The sequence below is a fragment of the Equus przewalskii genome, chromosome 19 (assembly GCF_037783145.1).
Source record: "Equus przewalskii isolate Varuska chromosome 19, EquPr2, whole genome shotgun sequence".
Lineage (NCBI taxonomy): Eukaryota > Metazoa > Chordata > Mammalia > Perissodactyla > Equidae > Equus > Equus przewalskii.
Window position 1 is genome coordinate 47,822,577 of NC_091849.1, and position 17,725 is coordinate 47,840,301.

The following is a 17,725-nucleotide window of genomic DNA, read 5'->3' on the forward strand; positions in this document are numbered from 1 at the left end:
GATCTTGACTTTATGAGACATAAAGATGGTAAACAGTATCGTCCCATGAGACCACATTCAAGCTAAAGTACTCTGCATAAGCTGTTGAGACATTCGTGCTTTTATTATTCAGGTATCGTGTTGTGTGCCAAGATGCCCACTTAAATACTTATACGGTGCTTCAAATTGCAGCCATTTGAAGGAAGCTAGTAAACTCTGAATGAACTTTCCTTTAAAAGAAGAGAATAAAAGATTTAAAATTCTCAAAACTACTCTCAATTCCACAAGTCTCCTCTTTAGCGCTTACCCCCTTCCAGCCTTGGAAGTTTAAGACAGCAAAATCATTTTCTTCAGGATAGATAAATATATATAAGGGGTCAGTACCACTATACTGTTTTCTTAGCATACCCCATTTACCTGGGTCCCATTCCTTTTTACTCCCTTCCACAAGATCCTGACAGATAGATTCTGCGTCTAGAAAATGTCCATCTCTAAATCAACATTAGTTTTCATTGGCTTTCACACCCTAAGACTAAATGCGATAGAAAGGAGGAGAAGGGGTGAAAACACTTGCGTGGTATATGTGACGATTTTCACCTGACATCATAAGCTCCTCCCTTTGTACAGGTGTGGACAGCTTTCCCTCTCCCTCCTTTTCTCACTAAGGACTAATTAGGGAAGTAGGCTTGAAGAATACTGACTATTTATGGAGAACAAGCCGCTGCACTGACACGCGGTGGAAGGTCTCAGTTTCAGACTGAACTCTCAGTAGCAGGTAAGCATTTATTTATTAAAATATTAAATTTCAAATCACTGGTTATAACCACAAGAAGAAATGGAAGAAATAGAGAGAGGAGAGATGAAATTCGACATCATATGGGAGGAATAAATTAATCAGGTTTAGGGGAAAAGATATTTTCTTTTTGCTTTTGTTTTTTTGGGGTTTTGGGGGTTATGGGGAAATAAGCATTACAAAATATAAAATTCTTTGCATTGTGACATGGGCACAACTAGAGAAACAGATAAGAGGGAAATCCCTCTTAACAGAAAACCCATCATCTGAAAAATAATTACTAGCATTGGATATCAAGAACTTTAAAAGAAAAGAACTTTTTTCCCTTGTTAACAAACAACTCCCGTTGTATTATAAATGATTCATTACACCATAAAAACAGAGATCTTATAAGGATTAAAAGCTTCCCAGGAGAGTGTCATGTTTTCATTGTCTGATTAATATTAATCAATAAAATACTTTAGGATCTTGCTGTGTGCTGATGGACGCTTAAATGCTGCAAAGAAACTTTAGTTCCTAAAACTTATAAATATGGTTATTTTCCTTGGAAAAGACTTCAATTAGTGACCCTATTGTTGATAACAATTTGGCTAAAGGATTTACAAAACTTTACCCTCCAATTCTAGAGCACATTAATTATGGGGAATTTATAATTGAGTGATAAAGATATGACATTCTGATCATGCAGCTTTCAGAGTTAAAAGTAGTCATGATGACTGTCTAATATAATTCAAAAATGTGTTAAAAAATATTTTCTGCATCAATGCGAACTTCTGCATTTTGTTTTGTGGCCTGTAAAAAGTATCTCTGTATTTAATTAAAAAAAGCTCCAGGGCCGGCCCGTGGCCCACTGATTAAGTTCACGTGCTCTGCTTCGGAGGCCAGGGATTCCACTGGTTCGGATCCTGGGAGGGGACATGGCACTGCTCGTCAGGTCATGCTGAGGTGGCGTCCCACATGCCACAACTAGAAAGGCCCACAGCTAAAATATACAACTATGGACTAGGGGGATTTGGGGAGAGAAAGCAGGAAGAAAAAAATGGCAACAGTTGCTAGCTCAGGCGCCAACCTTAAGAAACATCTCCTATGAAATTCATCACCGTTTACTGAAAGGATATGGCCCAGTGTTGTTCATTAATTATAGTGTCCTCTCTGTGTGAATCCATGGGAGAAATGTCTCTCTCATTTTAATGTCACCAATATCTGCCACCATGAGTAATTTGTGAGTTGAAATAGCATCTTAGTCTAGAAAGGTATCTTGAAGCCAGATCAAGGAGGGTTTTGATTATTTAGAAGTTAGGGAACTGGATTTCATTTATAGATGGTGCAAGTGAGAAAGTCAAGCAAATGATATGGTAAAGAGCTAAGGATGATTTTATGGGCAAATTGAATCCTGTAACTAATCATGTTTGTTTCTCTTCGACAAGAGAGTTACAATGTTAGCTGCTAGAAAACTTTGGGTAAAAAATAGGCTCTCACCTCCTGCAAGTACAGTGGATTCTCATTGTTCACGGCAGTTATGTTCAATAAAGTCCCAGGAAACATTATGTGTATTTGTGTTTAAAGACATATCATTAAATATATATAGTTGGTTTATTATCATTGAACCCACAGTCAAGAGCATTATAACTTATGCCTGAAGGAAGCTTGTCTTACACACATATTTTCTCCATAAGGCACGTTACAGGCTTTTTCCACTCAGGAACTCTAAACTGCACTTAAGCACTATGCTTGGGGGCTATTTTTAAACTGTGAAATCACCAACAAAAGGCAAAAAATGCCAAAAAAAAAAAAAAAAACCCATGGCACTAAATAAACCACATATAGGACTTGTTTACAGAATGAGATCTGGAAGAAAAAGTCAGCTTCTCTGACTTCAGCTGAAAATGTGGACATTGGGAGACTCAAATTTTTCACTATTCAGCACATGTCCACAAACAATTGCAAAAGCACAGTCAGTATTGATTTTGGGGGATTACAAATAAATTTTAGCAAGTAGGTAAATTCACAAATATGGAATCCATGAACAAAGAGGATCAACTCTATATGTAGGACTGCACTCCATGGGCTTTCCCTACGGACCTCACTCTTGACTCCAGATTGCTTTTGTACCTCCTCCTTTTCCCATTGCCTGAATTTTAATTTAAAATTAATTTTTCTTCATATATTTTACCTATGTTTATAAGTGGTTTTAGATCCTTTTGGGAACAAACCAGGCAATAAATAAACAAACCATCAACAAATACTTAGAATTCTTACTCTTTGCAGCAGCTACTTTGCTATGTATTAGGACACACAAAAATCTATAGACATCAAACGTAATAAGAGACACATGATCGCCTTCCTTTTGAAATAATTTCATTTAATTTTCCCTGAAAAGATATTGAATTAGAATAAATGAATGTGTTTAACATGAGGATCTCCTAAGAAGTTAAAGTTTTGTTTAGAGATGAAGTGAGTGAAAAGTCAAGCAGATACAGGGTGAAGAGATGATCACTACACTTCTCCTTCCTTTGCTCAACCTGGACTCTGGAAACTTGATCTGTTCACAGTTCCTAATATTGTCTCAGAGTATGAGTACCAGGGTCCAGAAGCCTGATTTTCAGGTGCTACTTGGCCCTTAGTATCTCTTCTGACTCCTGCAGAGAATACAGACACATCAGGTGTACCACTCAGTGAACTGGAGCCCACAGGGCTTGATTGTAGGGAACATGCTTCTTAAACTCACATAAATGGTATGATAGAGTTTTAGAGTAGATGTTTCTTTTTCTTTCTTTCTTTCTTTTTCTTTTTGGTGAGGAAGATTGGCCTTGAGCTAACTTCTGTTGCCAATCTTCCTCTTTTGGCTTGAGGAAGATTGTTGCTGAGCTAACATCTGTGCCATTCTTCCTCTATTTTATGTGGGATGCTGCCACAGCATGGCTTGACAAGTGGTGCTAGGTCTGCACATGGGAGCTGAACCTGTGAACCCTGGGCCACCGAAATGGAGCACATAAACTTAACCACTATGCCACTCTGAGTATCTTATAGCCACACAGAGATGTCACATAAGGAAATCAAGTAGTTTTCTCTGTCTGGAAATTGCGTTGTAAAGGAACGACCCACCTCAATCCTAGAAGCATCAGGTTCTTGTGTCAGCTGAGTTATCTTTGCGTCCTAGCGCCTGGCTGCTAAGAGTGAGTGGATAAGCTCTACTATATTGAATAGAAAAAATATTTTTTTCTTTAATTCGTTCAAGACCTGATTGACATGTTGAGGAAAAAAGTTTTCTTGGGAACAGAAAGCAGGAGCGATGGAGCCCCCAAATGTAGAAAATATAATTGCATTAGAAGGAATGAAGTTACGTACATTACATTTAGGCTGGTTTTCGTTCCTTAATTTCATCTGTCTAAAATGAGCCTCAGCCTTTGCTTACCTCTGCTTCTTCATCTTCAATCTTTTTCTCTCCAAGTTGCTCCTCTTAACCACCTGACACCTGACCCACTCAAGTCCTTGAGAAGTTTCTCTGCTTAACCCTAAGACTCTTACTCCGAACATCATATCACCATTCAACAACTACTTAGATGCCCACGACTATGCGCCAGGCCCTGTGGCGGGTGCTGGGGATGCTGTGGAGTGCAAAGCCCATGTGGGCCCTTCCTTCATGCAGCTCACAGGCTACTCGAGACAGACTTAAATCAAAGAAAACACAAAGAAATATGAAATTACAACTGTTCTTGTGTCCTGAAGGAAGAGTTTAGGGTACAGTGAACGTGTATAATAGGAAGATTAACCCAGCATAGAAACTCACAGCTTTCCAGGGTTAGGTCAGCAACACTCTCCATTTCCATGTGTCCTCTGATTTACCTAGCCCAGTGCCTCCCTATCTTCCTCCTCCTTCCATCTTCAGAGGAAGCAATGGCATCCAGAATTACACCCAGGGGAAACAGGTCTTCAAGGATATCCCAAGGTAGAGTCGAATGTTAACAGGCAAAAATTAAACATATACCTTCAAGTTTTTGATTAGGTGTGGAATTGCTAGAGCTCTGGAGAAGATGTTGGTGCTAAGCTGTTCTACCAAGTTACTGATACTGGAAAAAATGTTGAAGAGTCACTTTCCTGAATCACTCAAGGTATTATAAATTTAAGAGTTTTATTTTTTTTAATTTTATTAATCTGTGAAATACTGTCAGACTTGTGGCTGTTTCCAACATTTTTCTGATAATAAACTTCTTTGTGATCACTTCTTAAACATACAGCTTCCCAGTCCCCTCCTGCTAGAGACTGAGTCAATGGATTGTGCATATGGGCCAGAAGGTTATTTTTTTTAATTAGCTTATTTTTATTTTTTTGGTGAGGAAGACTGGCCCTGAGCTAACATCTGTTGCCAAGCTTCTCTTTTTGCTAGAGGAAGATTGTCCCTGAGCTGACATCTGTGCCAACTTCCTCCATCTTGTATGTGGAATGCCACCACAGCATGGCTTGATGAGTGATGTGTAGATCTGCACCCAGGATCCGAATCTGCCAACCCCAGGCTGCCAAAGTGCAGTGTGCGAACTTAACCACTATGCCACCAGGCCGGCCCCCAGAAACTTATATTTTTGCCAGTAGCTCTAGACGACTCCTAGGAAAATTTAAGTAATGCTGGACTAGAGTATTTCTAAGGTAAATTTGATTTCTAAAATTTTTAAGTGGCAGAAGAGTAGAGATTGGGTGGCACTGCTGGTAAGAACATGGTGTAGGTACACAATGGAACTGAAGTTTAGGGGTTATTATAAAGTTTTTTTCTGTTTATTTAAAGATCTTTACTTTTGAAGTTTTTTCAATGGCTTTGTTAGTCATCAAGCCTGTACTTGTGGAGTCTTCTAAAAGTCCATGAGAGCATGCTGATAACTCAGAGCTACTGTGGGAGATGACATTAATCAAAGATTACTAATAAATGTAAGATTAGAAATATTTTAAGCACTTGGCGAAAAAATGCAAAATGTAATGGAATTGTCTTTGAGGACTGAGTTTCTTGAGCAAAGAAAAACCTCTACAAACAGTGATTTTAAAATGTGAGTGGCATGCTAATAACCAAGAAGAGAGATAATGAATCATAATTTCTAAAGACAGACCAGGGACCTGTAATTTTTCCAACACCCTGGATAATCCTTATTCACACGAAAATTTGAATGAAGATAATCTAGAGAATGTCCTCTAGCACTGAGTTGATTAAAATCTAGTCATCTCGCCTATTGATCATGCTTAACTATATGTGGTAGGGAAAATCTGAGTGATAATTTGGGATCATATGGCTGAAAAAGAACCAAATGGACACTGATCCAAATTTTCCTGTTTTGAATGCTGACACGGAGGCGAATAAGTGGAATAAGATGGTAGGCTACTTTGCTATGACAATGTTTGGCTTACTCTTTTGCCAGAGAGAACTAAAAAGGTTTCGGTGACCTTCACAGGGTCATAAAAGATGCTATAATCATCAACATTATGATTGGCCCCTAGATTATAAATATTATACTTGGATAGTACACTAGCATACATAGAATTGCAATTTTTTGTTTTTCCAACAACTTCGTAACGTTTATTAACCCATGTTATAAATGAATAAATTGAAGCTTAAAGAAGATAACATGGCAAGTAAAGAAGCAGAACTGAAATCTCGGTTGTTTTGATTTCATATCTATTGCTTTTCCCACATCAGTTTAGCTCCCAGATGCCCAGGTATAGACGTTGAAGTTTTTTCAGTCTTCCCACAGTGCTTGGCATGGGGCTTTGCTCATAATAATTACTCAGTAAACTGTTGTTGATTGGTAAACAGAAGCTTTATATAACAGTTACTAATTCCCTACCTGTTCAGATCTTATTTTTAAAGACTTCTGAATTCAGATTACTTGACTTGATCTGAATAGTAAGTATAATTTTTGAAAATATCTTTCACACTGTCTCATTTGAGCATCATAAAAACTAATATTAATACCTCCGTAATACTAACCCTTCAGTAATGTTAATACCTCTGAATAGGCAGATATTTATATTATAATTTTATAGATGATATTACTAAGCCACTTCCCCATCTCTAGGTCTTAGGGTTGAGATTTAAATTCAGGTAATCAGATTCAAAATTGAGTGTTCTTTCGAAATGTTTGCCTCTCATAACACCATCTGAAGTCAGAGTTAACGAAAGGAAACATGTAGGTACAAACCGATGCCTTCCTTGTTTAATCTTCTCTTTAATAGCTGCTTAACTTGATACTCCCAATTTCTCATTTTCCATACACTGAGGCTTTTATGCCTGGAACTCTTTAACCTACTTCAATGATTGCATTGTTATGTAATGCCTGGCTTTGGATCTTTGACCGTACTTTCAAAACAGCCTTTCAGTTACACTAAGTCCTTTAGAAAATAAAAAGATAGTATTGTTGTCCACCCTCTTTCATTTTTTGGAATTTATAGCTATGTATTTTATAATCTCACCTTAGTGGTTAAGTGATTAAACATCCTCACAAATTCCTTTACAAGCTCTAAGTGCTCATTTTTCCAGCATCTTTATTCCCCCTAGCCACTTCCTATCTCCTCTCAACATTCACTCTTTGAATAAATAAATTAATTAATTAACTAATAAGAGCTATTGGAAGGGTTTGTTTGTTTTCAACCAATGCCAAATCTTTCAGATGGTTCCAAATCTTTTACAAACAAGTTATGTTTTTTATTTCTTTCAGAGTTTGAATATTGAAGAGAGTTTTTTCCTTTTAACCTTCTGAACATTCCAATCATATTTAAGCTCCATTCTTGAATAAGGATATATGGTTTCCTCATGTAAACCATTTTAATAAATGTATTCTGTGTATGTAAGATTAGCAGCCCCCGAATTTAATGATTAACAGAAACAAGCATGACACTTCCAGGTTACCTTAGTTCTTGGATTTTCACTAAGTGTGATCCATGTTACACAATAGTATCAGCCAGATGAAATTTGGAAAAATACATTATGAGAAAATTGGAGTGAGGTAAGACAGAAGAGTTGGATAGTGTTCTAGGCATTTAGGCGAGTGATTTGAATTAAGATAGTGATAAAAAAAGAAAACTATAGGTCCCAATGCCCCTGTAATTTAATTTTTTTCATTGAAGTATAACACACACTAGAAAGTGCACATAACATAATTATGTAGCTCAATGAATTTTCAGAGCAATATTTGTGTAACCTCCACTCCAGTTAAGAACATTATTTCAGATGCCGCTCCTTCTCCCCCGCAATGTGCCCTTCCTGTCACTACCTTTCCCTTCTCCCCAAAGGATCCACTATCCTGGCTTCTTAAGCCATAATTTAGTGTTGCCTGTTTTTGAATTTAATATAAGTTGGATCAAATGACAAGTATCTTTTTTGTATCTAGCTTCTTTTGCTCAATGTTATGTTGTTGTTTTGTAAGCCATAGTAGGAATATGCCACAGTTTATTTTTTCCACTGTTGATGGACATTTAGATTGTTTCCAGTTTTTGGCTCTTATGGAAATGCTGCCACGAATACTGACCTATATCTCAGCTGTCCTCATTACCACCATAGCTTTCTCTTCTCTGTAAGTACACACATAACATATGAAAGTTGTTTTGTAGGACAGACATCTTTTTTTTTTTTTTTTTAAAGATTGGCACCTGAGGTAACAATTGTTGCCAATGTCCTTTTTTTTTTTTTATTCTTCTCCTCAAAGCCCCCCAGTACATAGTTGTAGATTCTAGTTGTGAGTGCCACTGGTTGTGCTATGTGGGACACCGCCTCAGCGTGACCTGATGAGCTGTGCCATGTCTGTGCCCAGGATCCAAACCTGTGAAACCCTGGGCCACCGAAGCAGAGCGCAGGAACATAACCACTTGGCCACAGGCTGGCCCCAGGACAGACACCTTTGATTCTTAGTAGAGGAAAAAATGTGAAAGCCCACAGAGCAGAATTCTAATATTACTTCAGTAATGTTTAGTCAACAGGCATTTGATCAGCTATGTCAGACTCCATGGATACAATAATGAATGAGACGTAGGTACGATCCTCAGGGAATATTGACAGAGCCTTGCTCCATCAAATCTGAAATGCAGGGGGATGTTTTGGGCTTTTTGTTTTTGGTAGGGAGTTATTTTACCCTTAAGTGATGTTTAATTGTAATTCAGGGTTGAAGGAACACTTGTACTTCACAGGGTATTTTCAGATAGTATAATAAACTTCAGCAGCTGAGCACAAAAATTATTATGGGATTTTAAAAGATGTATGAGCCCTAAATCCATACATAAGATTCTGATTCATTCAGGAAGTATTTGTTGCTGACCTATGTGCCAAGCACCCATCTAGTAAGCCTGTTGATTTAGTATCTCTCACTGTTGAACTGTAAAATCTGGGTTTAGGGAGATTTTTCATAGGCCCTCATAGACTTTTTACCAGTTTTCATGTGTACTGATGAAATAACAAGAGAGAAGTTTGTATGTTATTACATGTGTGTATATATTCATAATTTCTCCTCTCATGGCCACAATTTTAGAGTAGAAAAAGAAGTGAAAAGGGTCATCTGCAACTGAAACAGTTAGTAGATTGGCTTGTCTCTCTGGGTTCTGGCTCAGGTTTATGGAGCAGTGATGAACATAAATCGTGGGAATCCCTTCCAAAAGGAAGTGGTGTTGGATTCATGGCCAGACTTCAAAGCTGTTATCACCCGGCGGCAGAAAGAGGTACAATTTTGAAAGGCAAAAAAGTAAGAGTTGGCATCCACTGGAAAGAAAAGACAGGTTAAGGGGATATTATAACCATCATTGCCATATACCTGCGCTTAACAAGCTGCATATTTCACTGTTCATTTCTAATTTGACTGGCTTTGGACTATCAGACATATGGAAAATGTCTAATCTGCGTGTGTTCGATGGAAGTGTTTCTTTGGTGTTTCATAGTCTCTAGAGGCAGGAAGCATACAGACTTGTACATACTAGTTATTCCACTGGGTTGGTGATTCCTTGTGATGGATGTCTTTGGTCATGTGGGTAAATATAGAAGAAGACTGACAAAGACAATTATCTGCCCCATTCTACCCCTGAGATCAAAGAGAGGCTCAAGTGTTCAAAGATGTGCTTCCCTGACCATGTTAAGAAAGTTCTGAGAGTTCTACTTGATTCTTGCAGATGGATTCATTGAGTTATACCCTTTTTATTTGTATAAACAAAATCCTAGAAAAATGTGAAATGAATGTCTTAAAACCTCCCTAATACCAGAAGAAATAATCAAGCAAAAGCCCCCAAATTTGTCTTGTCATTCACTACAGTTTATCAGCCACGTTCCCACTTAGCCATCGTTTGTAGGTGGCTAATTTTGGTAATGGAAATTATCTAGCCATGCACAGCTAACAGGGTCTAATCTAGCTAGCGTTTGAGTTACCTAGAGGACATGTTTATGTTTTTATGATTATGTCTTCTGTCCTAGGCTGAGACAGATAACCTGGACCATTACACTAATGCCTATGCTGTATTCTACAAGGATGTTAGGGCTTACCAACGGCTGTTGGAAGAATGTGATGTTATCAACTGGGAACAAGTTTTTCAAATACAAGGTGAGGTCAGGTGCAAGGCACTAAGCAGTCTTTTTTTTTTTTTTTCTCCTTTTTGTCATATATATCAGATAGATATGACATGTTTCACATGTATGGTATATATACACATATGCACGACTATACATATATATACACACACATACATTTATATATTTACAATTTAGGTGTTATAGTTTTGTAAAAACACATTTTTTACTCCTAATGAGGCTTGGCCTTTGGGGTATGCAGGGGCCATTTAAATGGGGCTTCTTTTAAGTGACATGTTTTTTCCCACTGTTACCATGATATGGATATCAGTGAGTATCACAGCATATTTTTCCTTATTACTATTAACCTTTTTCAATCACAACCTTTTAGAATAACTCTAAGTCTAAGCCAATAGGTAAGCCTTTCCTTATTTCTGAAGTAAATGATTCTAGAAAGAGATAATCAACTGATCTGCATAGGATTTCCTGAAAGGATTTTTCGGGAAAGAGTATAAGTGAGCTCCAAGGAGATAACTGCGTGGCCATTGATACTAGTGGAAGGACTTTTGCCAAGACAGAAGCAAATTAAGATTTCTAATAGTTTGGATGGCCAGTTTCAGCTTCAGTGTATCATTTACTCTTTCAACTTTTCATAATGATTGGGGGTTGAACATGCAATGAAGTTACTGTTAATAACTGTTCCAGCAAAATGAGTTCTCTGATCATTTACGGGAAGGTAGGGATCCCCCTGTTAGAAATATAAAGTCTGGTTACTTTTTTTCAGCCACAAACAGCTGAACCTCTCTCACAAGCGGAAGCTTCTGTCAACCTCCAATCAATGACTGATGCATATTCATAACCTAAAGACTTGGGATGTTGTATAAAATCCATTTGCAAATATTCAAAAAGAACTTATGGAGGAAATTCTAAACTCTCTCTCACCTTTAAGATTTACCCCATTTATGCTGATTTTCCCCAGTTATGCCAGTCAGAAGTGAGACATGCTCCTACCACTCACTTAGCAATTGTAGAAAAATTTTCCCACCAATATTACTTTAGTGTGGAAATGAGTGTATCTCTTCCTTGATGTGAAAAATCATCACAGTAATTGGATGGATTTCGGTGCTGTGGGCCTACTATCTCAAATCACCTGAGTGCATCATGAAGGAGCAAGCATCCGCGGCTGGCCCTGTGGCACAGCAGTTAAGTGTACACATTCCACTTCGGCAGCTCGGGGTTCATCAGTTCGGATCCCAGGTGCAGACCTGGCACCGCTTGGCATGCCATGCTGTGGTCGGTGTCTCAAATATAAAGTAGAGGAGGATGAGCATGGATGTTAGCTCAAAGCCAGTCTTCCTCAGCAAAAAGAGGGGGATTGGTGGCAGATGCTAGCTCAGGGCTAATCTTCCTCAAAAAAAAAACGGAGTGAATATCCCTGTAATTGTCAATATTTTTTTTTTTTTTAGAAGGCTGAGCTGATAGTCGTGAGTCAGTTATAGTCAACTAAATTGACCCAATCATCCTTCCTGAAGGTTTGATGGGGACAGATGTGAATGAGTAGCACCTAATACAGCTGGAGTGGTAAGGGCCCCTCATTTAGCACGTAAGTCAGTGCAGGCATTAGCCGTGGCTTCTGAAGGCGTCTCCTGACTGTAAGCTTGTACAACTGTAATCTCCTTGGAATACTGAATAGCTTCTAAGAAGTCACCATTATCTTTACTAATCTTAATCAGAGCACCTAAAAAAGTGCTGTTTCCATAACATCCACAAATCATGAACAATTCCAAAAGCCCTTGGTTAGCACTAACTATGTCTCATAGATAGTTTTTTTAATTACTTACATGTAATTCAGTGTTATAATATGGGATGCTAGCCACGGCATCTATAATTTTAATAGCATTAACTTGAAGACCTGCTTATCTTTTCTTAGACTTAACTCCCTGAGGAAGGAGCCAAAGCTCAGATATCTGACTATGTTCAACATGGCTTCCCACTCACGTATTTTTCAAGAGCAAGTGACTTACTGGGAGGAGGAAACAAGCCATTAGATATGGAAGGAAGTGGGAAAGTCCATTTCTAGAGGAGTCAATCCATCAGGACCCAGACCGGAAAGGATAGGGCAGATGGGGATTAGGAGAAGCAGAGCAAGTCAGCTCTAAGTAAAGAGAAGCTAACCTGCCATGCCATCAGCTCTATCAAAACAGAGACCAGACTCTTCTTATGTCCCTGTGTGAAGCAGTGCCCATTACAGTGCTTTGTATACAAGTACTGAAGAAAGATTTATGGGTAATATAAATATAGTATAGCTATGATAAATGGGTGGGAGTGGCTGAGTTAAGTTCAGGATAAATCTCACCAACATGAAATTTATACCTTGATATTTCTGTACTGTGCGTTTAGGCAAGAGGCTGGCAGAGGGTCTTTAAAGTCAGAATGCTGTGCCAAATAAATCTAAGCTCTCTTATACTTCTAGCTGCATGGTAGATTGTAGACTTTTAGAGCTTATAAAATGTCCCTTCCCTTAAGAATAGTCTGAGGAGTCAGAAAAATCAAAATTCCCACAAGAAATTCCAAACTACCAAGGGATATTCACATCAGAAATTTCCATGGAAGATCATGATCACGGTGGACAACGTGAGGGGAGGTTGAAAATCCCACCCAAAGTTTGAAAATCAGACAGAGAGTAGCTGTAATAATTCATGTAAAAATACATAGCGGTCAGGATAACAGGGTGGTATTGATGATAAAAATACTGCAACAAATTTCATTTTTGAGTTTTCAAATAAAATGCCCCCCTTTTTCATTATGTGTTTCCACACACAGGGCTGCAGAGTGAGTTACATGGTGTTTCCAAGGCTGTGGCTGAGTCAAAGCGGTTGGATGTAAAGCTCAGTTCCTTCAAGGCCGTGCACCTCCCGCCTGTTTCAGCTCCGCCAGACACCAGTTCCCTGTAGGTGAACCGAGTTTCTGCTTTGGGATAGGACTTACTCTACGGAAGTACAAATAGCAGTAACTTAGGCGTCTCGGGTTTAGGCCATTGAGTCTAAGTGTGCATTTATTCCTTTCTGCTGTACTTGGCTGTTCATAATTTCCTGCAAAATCAAATCGGGGTCTTTGTCCCTAGTAATAAATGAACTCACTGTCCTGCATTTTCACAGTATGCATGGAGAAATAATTCCTTGGTATCTTCCTCCCTCAAAATTCTTAATGAGCTCTATTGTCTGAGTCCAAGGTTGTTGTTACTGTTTGTTGTTGTTTCAGAGAGGAAGGCATGTGACTGACTTATGTTGAGCTCTCACGTGCCAGGCAGTAAATGTTTTAAATATATGACCCCTTGAATCCTTTCCACAACCTGTAAGGTGGCACTATTATTCTTTTCTTTTGGACCCGAGTTGAAGTAAAACACAGGAGTAAAGTGTAAAGGTGGGAAGTAGTCCCAAGAAGTCTGATTCCAGAATCCAATCCTCCAAAACATTTGTTAGTTTGTTTCTGCATTCTTCTTTTCTGCTTACCGTGGAGTCCCTGCTCTGTCATTTACTGGTTATCTAAATAAAGTTCATACATTATAATATATATTATATGGCTGTGTGTATTATATGATTACTAGCTCTTTTAAGTTTCTTTTGACTGATAGATTCCCCTTTCATCTATTTTATGTCTTATATTACTTAATGTTGAAGAAACCAGGCTGTTTGTCCGTTAGAGTTTGAATTTCCCATGGTCTGTCATATCCCTGAGATGTTATTTAAAATTGTCCTCTATCCCCAGACAGTCCTTTAAAAACCAGGTTTTGATGTGAATGGATCTCTTCTGTGTAGGAAGTTAGACAATATGTCTTTAACACCTAAGTGATTAGCCAAATTTGTACACTCTATTTTATTTTATATTTGGCTTTCAGATACAAGGTCATAGTCTCCAATATAACTACTCCAGAACGTTTGCCTTGGCAATGTTTTTATTTGCAGTGACATTTTTGCCTGAGGCTTCTTTGCCCTTGTTTTAAAGTTCATTTTCTTTTTTTTCCTTTCTTTCTTTTTTTTGTTTTTTTGCTGAGGAAGATTTGCCCAGAGCTAACATCTGTGCCAATCTTCCTCTATTTATATACGAGTCGATGCCTCGGCTTGGCCGCTGCTGAGTGGTGTGAATCCACACCCAGGAACTGAACCCTGGTGGTGGAAGTGGAGCGTGCTGAACTGTATCGCTAGGCTGCAGGGCCAGCCTCTAAATTTCATTTTCAAAAATTAAGTTAAAAATGCTATTAAGCCAGTTATTGCTTGTATTTATTTATCTTTCCCCCAGCTTAGTGGTTAGATGATTGATTTAGTGCCAGAGCCCATAATATGCCTGGAATGTGAGCTAAAACTGCCGAACCACTAATAAAAAGAAAACACAAACTGGTGCTTCATAAAGAAGATCAAAGCAAGAATGACCTTACCAGTCTCTTAACAATCGCTGGGGATGGTCTCACAATATTGATAACTTTAAGAGTGAAAGCAAATTTTGAAGCACAACCAGCCCCAGAGGCTTTCAACTAAGTAATCCATCTCAGTTCTTAGAAATTGTACCAATTCCTATCTTTGTCTTAACACCATGGGCTTTTAGACCTTTTTGCAGACCTTTTCAGGGCAGATCTGGAAGAACTAGCATTTCTTGAGTCTCTCCATGTGCCTGGAACGTTAAGCAATTTGTATTTCTTTTCTGGGCATGGATGCATAAAGATAGAAGTTCTATCTTAAAACTTTTTTTTTGTTTTAACCAAGGAGAAGATTAGGGCCCAAGGATCTAGACTTCTTCAAGGATTCAGAAAGGGTGTCAACAGACTCGGGACTTAAGAGCAAGTCTTAGAATTGTTTTACAGGAAAATGAAATACTTGCCTTGATCTATACTGAAGACAATAACAAATGGGCATGAACTTAGAAGAGAAGACTTAAATATGGCATAATGAGTATTTTGTACTATCAGAAGTGAAACCCTGAAAGATGTTTATAAGTGGGAGTGATGGATTCTAACATTGAAAATGCTTAGGTATTGGCTAGGCACTATCCCTGCGATGGTTTCTCAGTTTGAATTAGCATAAAAGAGAAGTACTTGTTTGTAGTCGCACGATCCCAAGTTCATATTTCTTCTCATGGCATTTTCTTCTAGAATGGGGTCTTCTCCACGACTAACCTACCTGAGTGTTGCTGATGCTGATCTACTCAACCGGACTTGGTCGCGGGGTGGCAATGAACAGTGTCTCCAATACATCGCCAACCTCATCTCCTGCTTCCCCAGTGTGTGTGTCCGTGATGACAAGGGAGACCCAGTCTCTTGGTCTCTCACAGACCAGTTTGCCACCATGTGCCATGGCTATACCCTGCCAGAGCATCGCAGGAAAGGTTATAGCCGGCTGGTGGCACTCACACTGGCCAGGAAGTTACAGAGCCGAGGATTCCCCTCTCAGGGCAATGTCCTGGATGACAACGTGGCATCCATAAGCCTCCTGAAGAGCGTCCATGCTGAGTTCTTGCCTTGTCGTTTTCATCGGCTCATTCTCACCCCTGCAACTTTCTCTGGCCAAGTTCACCTCTAGCCCATAAAACACTAAGAATTTTTGTCCTTTCACTAAACATACACACATTCCTTAGCTGCCAAGAAGGGGAAAACTAAAACTGCAATCAGGAGAATCTTGGGTTGTTGAAAAGGGTCTGGAGAAAACATGCCGGATCAGCCTGAGCCTTTACTCTCCCCATCTCAGGTTTGCACAGTAATAACTGGGGCAGTCAGAGGTAGCTGTGGCTGAGAAGAGAGGATAATGATCTTTCTTGGGATCCACTGCAGGAAAACGATTCTAAAGCCAGCAGCTCTTAGCACATAGCAGATGTGACTGCATGAGAACAAATGAACTGCTTTATGATTGCTGCTTGGGCTTCTGCTCTGCATTCTCACAGTCACACCGCTTCCCTCCTACCATAAGTAACACTCCCTGTGCTCGCCCATGCTGTGTCTGCCCAAACTCGGTCCCTACTGCCTCTACCCGAGTTCTCTGTAGAATATCAGGCTTTTTCTCCTCTAGTTACTGGCTCCCCACTTCTGCCTATGACTGGCAGGTAGTTACTCCCTGAGAACGTCTGATTGCAGTGGTTGTCACATTTTAGTGCACTTTAGACTCACCTGGAGGGCAGGTTGCAACACAATTGGCTGGGCCTCTCCCCCACAGTCTCTGATTCGGTAGGGCCTGAGAATTTGCATTGCTGACAAGTTCCCACTGCTCAGTTGCCTCAGATGGAGGATATGGGCATTTTAAATGTTAGAAACACATGATGTCGGCATAGGATTGGACCATCTTACCTATCACCGATTCCAGCCTCTGTTTGTAATCTACTTTCTCATAAGAAGCTAAAGATGCATATATACGTGTGAATGTGGATCTGCTAATGCACATATAGACGTCTAGTCATCCCTCTGTATTGGTGGGGGATTGGTTCCAGGAACTCTTGGGGTGCTAAAATCCGCAGATGCTCCAGTCCTTTGTATAAAATGGTGTAGTGCAATGAAAACAGTCAGTTTCCCCACGGTTGGCTGAATCTGCGGATGCAAAACCCACAGACACATAGGGCCACTGTACTTACATACTTAACATACACCCATGTATATGTACATTCCTTTCATATTTTCTATATGCATATGTATATACTCATAAATTTTGATAAGATAATGAACTTTAATTCTCTTATTACATATGAAGAGTTTGAGGACCAGGGAACATAATGACTTTTTCAAGATTGTGTAGGGGGCCAGCCTGGTGGCACAGGGGTTAAGTCTGCACATTCCACTTCAGCGGCCTGGGGTTCACAGGTTCAGATCCTAGGTGCGGACCTTTGCACAGCTTGTCAAGCCATGCTGTGGCAGGCGTCCCACATGTAAAGTAGAGGAAGATGGGCACAGATGTTAGCTCAGGGCTAATCTTCCTCAAAAAAAGAAAAAGATTATGTAGATAATCAGCGCTGGAGGCTGAGCCAGAATGTTGTTATTTAGATTTCAATCTATTCTTTTCACTAAACCATGTATCTTTTTTGTAAACAAAATTTAAATGCTTAAATAAAACAGTACTTTCGTTAGTCTTTTATCCTTGTCAGTGTTTCTTAATTTGAGTTCAAATTGCTTGTGTATCTTCTGAGAACAGTAAAGGAAGAGCTGTGTTCTTGTGTTTGCAGTAGAAGCGGGCACAAACACAATGGTTGGATTTGTCTAGTCTGCATAGTTACTCAGCCATATAGAAAATATTAGTTTCTTATCCCAGTGGAGGTCACAAAATCCCAACTACAAAGATAAGAGGAAATCCAAGTTTTAGGTGTTTATACTGAGAAAAGTCAAAACAACTGGCTGAAGGAAAGCTTCATTTTAATAAAAAGATCACTTCTTGGGAGTGAATTGTTTAGGTCGTCCT

The 17,725-nt window shown here is 39.1% G+C and overlaps 1 protein-coding gene across 3 annotated transcripts; it reads left to right on the forward strand.

Annotated features, from left to right (window-relative positions):
- The first annotated feature begins 608 nt into the window (after positions 1 to 608).
- GLYATL3 (glycine-N-acyltransferase like 3) lies at positions 609 to 17,402 on the forward strand. 3 transcript variants are annotated; one of them, XM_070584765.1, is made up of 6 exons: positions 609 to 754; positions 4,768 to 4,884; positions 9,353 to 9,460; positions 10,203 to 10,329; positions 13,119 to 13,245; positions 15,442 to 17,402. In XM_070584765.1, exons 2-6 carry the CDS (start codon positions 4,807 to 4,809, stop codon positions 15,866 to 15,868), a joined length of 867 nt encoding a protein of 288 aa, XP_070440866.1. In that variant the 5' UTR covers positions 609 to 754; positions 4,768 to 4,806; the 3' UTR covers positions 15,869 to 17,402. The 3 variants fall into 3 exon arrangements, with proteins under 3 accessions (XP_070440866.1, XP_070440867.1, XP_008505962.1); XM_008507740.2 differs by having other exon boundaries at positions 668 to 754; positions 4,779 to 4,884; XM_070584766.1 differs by lacking the exon at positions 9,353 to 9,460 and having other exon boundaries at positions 633 to 754.
- Positions 17,403 to 17,725: the final 323 nt, after the last annotated feature.

Bases quoted from the DNA above. Each gene is read 5' to 3' on its own strand.
- GLYATL3 (XM_070584765.1), top strand. From the start codon at position 4,807: ATGTTGGTGCTAAGCTGTTCTACCAAGTTACTGATACTGGAAAAAATG. The intron at 9,461-10,202 runs GTACAATTTTGA...CTTCTGTCCTAG, and splicing joins TCACCCGGCGGCAGAAAGAG to GCTGAGACAGATAACCTGGA. The intron at 10,330-13,118 runs GTGAGGTCAGGT...TTCCACACACAG, and splicing joins ACAAGTTTTTCAAATACAAG to GGCTGCAGAGTGAGTTACAT.